The 8,121-nt window shown below is 41.0% G+C and overlaps 1 protein-coding gene and 1 long non-coding RNA gene across 2 annotated transcripts; both read right to left on the minus strand.

Moving 5' to 3' along the window:
• Positions 1–247: 247 nt before the first annotated feature.
• setmar (SET domain and mariner transposase fusion gene) lies at positions 248–4,834 on the minus strand. The gene is made up of 2 exons (XM_083939493.1): positions 4,708–4,834; positions 248–1,156 (listed from the first exon to the last, which is right to left on the minus strand). The coding sequence occupies exons 1-2, from the start codon at positions 4,807–4,809 to the stop codon at positions 359–361; spliced, it is 900 nt and encodes a 299-aa protein (XP_083795619.1). The 5' UTR covers positions 4,810–4,834; the 3' UTR covers positions 248–358.
• An 854-nt stretch (positions 4,835–5,688) lies between these two features.
• Positions 5,689–6,705, minus strand: LOC310965698. Its single transcript, XR_014593790.1, has 3 exons — positions 6,544–6,705; positions 6,305–6,443; positions 5,689–6,220 (listed from the first exon to the last, which is right to left on the minus strand). It is a non-coding gene; the product is annotated as an uncharacterized lncRNA (long non-coding RNA).
• Between the last annotated feature and the right edge of the window lie 1,416 nt (positions 6,706–8,121).

Raw genomic sequence — 8,121 nt, forward strand, 5'->3', positions numbered from 1 at the left:
GGTTGAACCAACGAAGACTTCAGGGAAACTGAAAGTAGACCCTAGACATAACTTAATAGACATAGTTTAAAAAGAAAATCAGAACAAAAGGCATCATGCTTGACAAAAATAAATTTCATTATTCAGAAAGCCTGTGAATATTCTCATTTGACCAGGTCATCGTTAGCCCCAAATTAATTTCAGTCAAAAGCAACTGGACTTAGTTATTTGTCTAGGAAGACGTTTCACCTCTCAACCAAGAGGCTTCATCAGTTCATGTAGGCATCCGACCAGGCTGGGACTGGTCATTATTCAGAGAAACAGTTCCCTAGACATTCAGATAGTGTGTAAAGTGTGATACAAATGTGATATGAAATTTTCAGTTTATAATGGATAAATCCAGTGGTAGGAACTGTCCACAGTTGGCGACACCACAGTGGCACTCTTTCCTCTGGGGTCTATCTATCCTACTGGCCTGTATGGCAGCATCACTGTGTGTGGTTAACTGCTCAACAGGAGGCTGGTTACTGTATCCTCCTGAGTAGTCAAACGTCAGCTCCTCTTGTGCATCAATGTTCCGTGCAGCAAACAGCGCCAGCCTAGGAACCACAGAGTGCACACGAACTGGCTGCATGAACAGGTTGGGCTGGCAGGAGTGGTTGAGAAAGCGACCTACGTTTCCCTCCATAGCAGGGTCCACAAATGTCTCTGTGATGGAGCCTGTACCTGCGTGCTCCCTTACTGCAATGATGTAGTTATTTTCCTCAGATCTCTGGGCAAGCTGTCTGCGTCTGGCCTCTTCAAAACTGATCACCTCTCCTGCATACTCACACACAAACGTCCCATGTGGGATTGCCTCCAGTGTCCGCACTCCCCAGCCCCTGTTCTCGGTGCTGTAAACTTCCAACCTGAGTCTTAGCCCCCTTTGCACCACCCTGTTAGAGCAGGCATCACTGCAGGGGCAAAGGGCGTTACACTCAAACACCGGTGAGCAGTAACCAGAGTCGGTTCTGCTAAGGTTCAGCAGTGTGCCGGTGCTGTTGTACGCCTGCCCGTGTGTTTGCAGGCAGGAGCAGTTTTCAGTGAAGCAGGAGTGGGAAAGGCACGAGCATCCAGGTAGGGTGACTTCACTGGGATCGACACTGCATCCTGGTCCCGGAATATTATCTGGGGAATACTGAAAAATGACAACAAAGAACAGTTAACAAAGTTTACAACTGTAAATAACAAAAACACAAAAATATGTTGATGCAGTATAAATTTTCCCCGGTTGGGAACAAATTTTTCTAATTATTCCAACACCACATGAATACTAGACTGGGTAGCCCCATCCCCTTCTGCCGACGTTTTGAATTCGCCCTGCACCCAAGTCTGGAAAGAAGCAGGTCTATTCTTCCTGTTTCCTATCCAATTATTTTGAATCCAATCACCAAGCTTTTCACCTGGCATTTTATTGGCCTAAACTTGATGACAACATAGAAACGACGCAAGCAGCTTTGTGTTTACAATTTACATTTAACATGACGGCCCCCAGATTTAAATCATTTCAATGGCAAATTTTCTTTGAAAACTGAGCAGAAGTTTAATACAAGTTTAATCTACTACTTAGCCCTGCTGGTGGCCAAACAAATGGAGTACATCATCCAGATTGTTGGTCTGATTGGTTGAAGGACTGTCCAATTGTGTGCAGCAGTGGCGGCTGCCAGCCTACATCATAAATGTGTTTGTTTATTTATTTATGTGTAAATTCTACCTTCCTTTTCAAGAAAATGATCTGTGACCAGTAGGAGCTGCTGCACCGGGCTACTGTGAAGTGTGACCCCCTCAGAGTGTGAGTGACGGAGGGAGAAGCTCTGCAGCTGCCGCTGCTCGTTGGGGAGAGAAACTGCAGTGACAGAACAGAGTCGCCAAACACAACGAAGGTAGTTTTTAAGAAAGAAAAGGTTGCTGGGGATCGGTAAAGTCTCCGGATCAGTTCAGAACAACGGAATGAAAAACTTGGAAAATGCTCTGCTGGATGTTTGTTCTTCAAGATCTCTGATTCGCTCATTTAGCTGTCAATCAAAAAAGGATTCCTCCTCAAACAGCTTATCCAATCATCATGCAGAAGCCGAGCGTCTGGGCCAGCCCACTGTCACATAGACCCCCAGAGATGCTGAGCGTCTGATGGGCGGGACAAAACCCAGCACTTATCCAATGACTGTCTAGTTTCACTGCAGTGGAACAATCCGCTCTATGCTTCCCCATTGAAGTCAGTAGAAGCTGAGCATCCGACTGTGTAAAGCGCTGTGGGGCGCTGTGTGGATGAATGAGAAGGAAGTTGCGCCGGTTACCTGTGATAAGTAGCTGATTCTGAACAAAAGATGAAGGCTTTCTAACTTGTGTCAATTAGAGGTTTTTTTAGTGACATTTTAGGGGAAGCTGAGCTTCCCTTGCAGTCTTAGAGCAATTGCCATTGATCTACGCCTGCCTCTTGTGCTGAAAAAAATGAAAGCATCCTTACCAGACCAACATGCATCGTAGTCTGAACATGGCGTGGCAATAGCCAGGCTACATGAATGCAGCACAAATGCCCTATCTTGCAATATTAATGAAATGGAAATAATGATTTGTGTATCTGCTCCTTGCTTTGGATCCACTTCAAATTGTAATGGGTTTTTCCCTGGCACCTGCTATACATTTCCACTAGGTTTAATGAAAATCGGGCCAGTCGCTTTACTGTTATACTGTTGAAAGTCAAGCAAACAACTCTTGATGGAGGTAAAGATATTGGGCCAAAATGCCTATAATTCTTCACCTGGGTCCAGACTTTTGGATGTGCCCACTCTACCAAGTTGACTGAAGATGGAAACGAAGTGTAACTAACTGAATTATGTCTGAAATTAGTTGACAACTCTTCATAATTTATAAATCACGTCAAAATTCACAGGCCCCATCTATAACGTGAGGTTTTGCAACTTGCCTTTTGAAAAACAAGACATTTGAAGACAAAGATTAATCAAGAAAATATTCTACAGATAATTAATTAATAAAAAATAATTGGCAGTTGCCGCCCTTATGAATACCTCTGACAAGGAGGTCATGTTTCGGCTTTGTTTGTTTGTCTGTCAGCAGGATTACAGAAAAACTATGGGCTCGGTTTTCATGAAACTTGTTAGAAGGTTGTAGCATAGGCCAAGGAGGAACCTATTAAATTAGAAATCTAAATCATGGAGGTGATACATGAATTATTTTTCACTTGCAATAACATTGCGAAATAGGGCATGTGTTACATTCACACATGCAGTGTCCAAATAATTGAAAAAATAAGTTCCTGACTGGGAAAATTCACACTGCATTAAAATTGTGAGATCTCTTTTCTAGTTCACTTCTAGTTCCATTTAAATTCGTGGGAAGCAGGTCTGCTTTGCAACTACCAAGTTGAAACCCATCAACCTACTAAAACGACCACATTATATATAACTACAACTTCACCACATTCAGCGATGGTGATGATGAAAAAAGTTTATATTGTAAGATGTCAAAACAGTCTTCTAGACTAGAGTATCGAGAGCAAGGAGTGTAAACTCGGCCAAGTCCTCTGGTTCTAGAGAGCCAGTTGTTTTTATGATTCCCTGTATTGTAGTCAGAGGATGTGTCTGTAGCCCGCAATGATTTGCCTTCATCTGCTGGTAAAACAATGAATTTGACAGTTATGCTGTGTTCACTTGTAATTGGAAATCAGGAAACTTCCGTCTTCTGAGTCAGGCTTGTGGTAAGGGCAGAAGTGTAACAGGAACGTGTGTGTATGTGTGTGTATGTGTGTGTGTGTGTGTGTGTGTGTGTGTGTGTGTGTGTGTGTGTGTGTGTGGATTTAATAGGGCAACATAAATGGGGCTGACTGGAAGTAGAGAGGTGAATGAGTTACAATAGTTTACAAAAGAGCAAAACAACAACAAAAAACGTCAATACATAGTGGCCATGAAGGTGACAAGATGGAGAACTCTGAAAAAACAGGCTCTTGAAATATTGACTGGTTGCTAGATGCATGGGTGCCAGTTCACCTCTGGGGTACTGCTGATGTACCCTTGAGCAAGGCACCTGACTACTCGGGGGGCCTGTCCATGGACGGACAGCCCCCCCTACTGTGACATCTAATGCATTTGTGTGCATTTCCTGTGTATGTGAAATTAAATAACAGAGTGAAAACAATTAAATTGGACAAGGGGGGTTCATGAAGGCTACATTATGATGATTAGAATAATATAATTATAATTATTATTATAATAAAGGGGAGTGACTATACTATAGCAGCAGCAGCAAAAAGACAGACAGCTGTTTGGATGTAGGCTATCTACTGTATAAATGACTATTTTCATTGTAAATCCATTTTGATTGGTCATGCAGGTTTTTTTTATCTAGTTTACAGCAGATATGAATGGAAGATGGAGACGATGGCATATAAATACTAAGGGTGTAAATAATACAATGAATCATGGCTGAATTTACCTGCAACAGTTACAGGTTCCTCTTATTGTTCATACTGGCTCACTGTCACTTCGTTAGTGTCAGTACTGAATTACCTGTTTTCCTACTAGTACACACAAGACGTCCGTGCAAAAAGCCCTTTGTGTAGAGGAAAGACCAGTTAACCTTTATTGTTGACGTTTGTAACTTCCAACGCATTTCACGTGTATCAGATGTATGAGTTCGGTTGTTTAGCAGAGGATAAATTAGACATAACTTTACCTGAAATTCAGGAAACTTCATTACGGCTGAACTCCGCTGAATTTTAACAGGAACATTCTCGAGGTTGTTGCTCAAATCCACGGGTCTTTCGTTTGTGTCCATGGTCAAAACTCATGTCCGAAGTTTCGATGAAACAGCAGCAGAGACTCTAACGTGTCCATGCAAAGACATAATAAAGAGTAGACGCCGCATCGACTGCTCCTGCCCAATGGTGGGGGCCGCCATCTTGGACCGGTCGACTGCTCCTGTCAGTGTAATCAGTTTGGCAGGAGAAATGAACTGTCAGTGCATCTAGTTAATCAATCATACCTCACTGAATACCAAACTGATTTTAACGCGGTGTTGTTTGCTGTAAAGGTCATACATTTAGCTATGATACAGGACACATGGTTTGTTTTTTTCTGTAATTAGAAAAACAGGGCCTCTGGTCACCCTGTGATATGATTTAGGCAATAGGTATTTTGCTAATCACACACTATAAATATGATAGAGAAGCAGAAACATGGGGAGTAAAGTCAGCAGTTTTAATAATTTTCAACAATATATGATTATGCTATATATGCACAATATTTAGTATATAAAATACAAATATTTGATCAACCTGGAGGATTGATATGAGCTGAGAGCACAAAGGAAGATGAGGAGTGGTTCAAAGTTAAAAGATTGTGTTGGCTCAGCAAGCACAATGACAAAATGAAAATCTTGTATTAAGGAGCTCCTTTTCATGTTAAACACAATCTGATGTTAGTTAAAATTACATATTTCTCTCTTAACACGTCAAATTATTCTGTTCAATAGACTGAACAAATAACGAGGGAAATGTTTACATGGTGCAATATTAGATTAATTTAGAAGATAGGTTGCTGTATTTGAGATCGTCCTGAAATGTTTTCTGACAAATAAAACCACCAGGATTTTTCACATTGTTAGCTTTAATATAGGCTGCAGCTTCTGGGGACCGACTTTACATTTAAACCGTTGTATTCATGTGCACAGACAATAATAAAAGATGCCAGTATACTCCTCAGAGTTAATGGGTGAAGGTCTCTCCCAGCAAACCTTTCTCACATTGGACAAAAAGACAATTGTACAATATCAAAGCAGAAATTGCAACTCATTGAACAAAAAACCAATGCAGACCTACAAACTCTGGAGTAGTGAAAAAGGTGACAAAATACAAACTAAAACCCTCTTTATTTACTTCTAATGCCCCGGTTGACATAAAAAAAAACGACTGTTACCAAAAGGTGAGCAGTTTGCAGGTGTGCAAACGTTCCACTAAACACTTGATGTGAATCAAGCAACATCAGTCTTACGGTTTCCCTCACCCATGTCTACAAAACCAGACAATGACTCAGTATGTGGATTATATTGCACATGTTTTCTGATGGACATGGCATCCAACACGAGTGAAACACATCCATATTTAGCCTGGTGTCCCTGGCATCTTCTCTCCAGCATTTCTCACATCATCTTGTTCAAGCCAGGCTTGTCATCCACCGAACACAGCCCCCTGTACAAAAAATTCGAATAGAAGCTATTTAATATGTTCGCATCAGTAATTTCCAAAAATTAAACTGGACAACATTAGGCCTACCTTTGTGATGCATGTCGATGTGGGAGGCTGAAATGCAGAGTCTCTCGGAGTTATTTTATGCCTTTGGACCATGCAGATGGAGCGTGAGCGCAACCTCTCTGTGGTCCTTTGTGTACTCATGGCCCTACTTTGTGAAGATCTGAAATGTAATGAGCAAAAATGAATAAGTCCCATCAGATAATAACTAATAAGTTTAATACAGAGAGTAAGAATAACAGGAAGTGCTAATTTTGTCTTACCCGAGTAGAATTCAAGTTTCTCTTTCAGCTCTTCATTAATGAGGTTCCTTCCCTCAAATCCCCGAAAAGACTCTTCACTGTTGTCTTTGCCCTCTTTTCTCTGGCCACGGCATTTTCCTTCTCTCGCTCCAGACTTTCCACTCTTGCCAAGGCCTCATTGAGTCAGGTCCTAAGAGCAGTAGGAGAAGCAGGCAGGGCATAGCCATGTTCCTAGAAGAGAGAGGGATGAGCACGGTTTGAGTAATGTTTCACTTCACAAGCAGCACTTTTACACCACTAGTTTATGGCTCCCATACTTTCTTATAGTAATCATCTGTCAAAGCCACTGCCATCAATGTACGTGTGTGTGTGTGTGTGTGTGTGTGTGTGTGTGTGTGTGTGTGTGTGTGTGTGTGTGTGTGTGTGTGCCAGGAATGCATGTTCAACATGTCTTCAATTGTGTTTATGGGTTTATTTGTGGGTGTGTTTAATATGAGTGGCAGCAAACAAGTGAGATTTCAACATGTCCATTACCATTATAATATGATGTTTTAAGTAGAAATATTCACATCATTAGGCTGAGGTTGTAGGTGTGAGGTGGCCGTTTCTGGGGGATCCTGAGATGCCACGGACGGGCTTTCTTCAGCTCTCCTGGAGGTAGACTAGCCCTGCCCTCTTTCAACTAAAATGAAGAAGCATGTTACAATATAAACAATATATACACATATTTATACAGGGATACGTATCTCACGCTGTCCTGTGATTGATAATCGATATTTACATTTATGGATGCTAACAGCCATATGATTATACTCCATCTTTGGAGGTAAACCGGGAATCTGAAGACAGATTAACAACATCTCGGAGTCAATCTGACCCGTCCTATCAAAACCGCCTTGCTAAAAATGTTCACATCAAAGCACAGATGAATCACTTGCAGTGAATCCACCTCTCATTCAAGATTCAAGATTCAAGAAGCTTTATTTATCCCGGGGGAAATTATTGTGCAACAGTTTCAATACAAAAGTGGGAAAGGATCAGAGTGACAATAAGCTAACATAATCAAATCAAATAAAGCTAACATCAAATAAATCAAACAATAACTAAATGTGACAGAGTGCAACAGACATTGTGGTTAAACGTAGGTGTATACAATATACAACAATATGCACTGTGAAATTTAGCAGCATATTGAAATAAAATAAGTACAAACTGAATAAGTGATAAGGAGCGATAAGTGATAACAGTGTTAAAAACGTAGCAGCATTTCCTACAGGACTTAGTTACAGTAAAGTACAGTGAAGTGCAGCAGCCTTTCTTACTGAAGTAAGTTAGTTACAGTGAAGTGTAGCAGCCTTTCTTACTGAAGTAAGTTAGTTACAGTAAAGTACAGTGAAGTGTAGCAGCATTACTTACTGAAGTAAGTTAGTTACAGTAAAGTACAGTGAAGTGTAGCAACATTTCTTACTGAAGTAAGTTAGTTACAGTAAAGTGCAGTGAAGTGTAGCAACATTTCTTACTGAAGTAAGTTAGTTACAGTAAAGTACAGTGAAGTGTAGCAGCCTTTCTTACTGAAGTAAGTTAGTTACAGTAAAGTGC

Source organism: Echiichthys vipera (genome assembly GCF_963691815.1).
Source record: "Echiichthys vipera genome assembly, chromosome: X".
In the NCBI taxonomy this organism is placed as follows: domain Eukaryota; kingdom Metazoa; phylum Chordata; class Actinopteri; order Perciformes; family Trachinidae; genus Echiichthys; species Echiichthys vipera.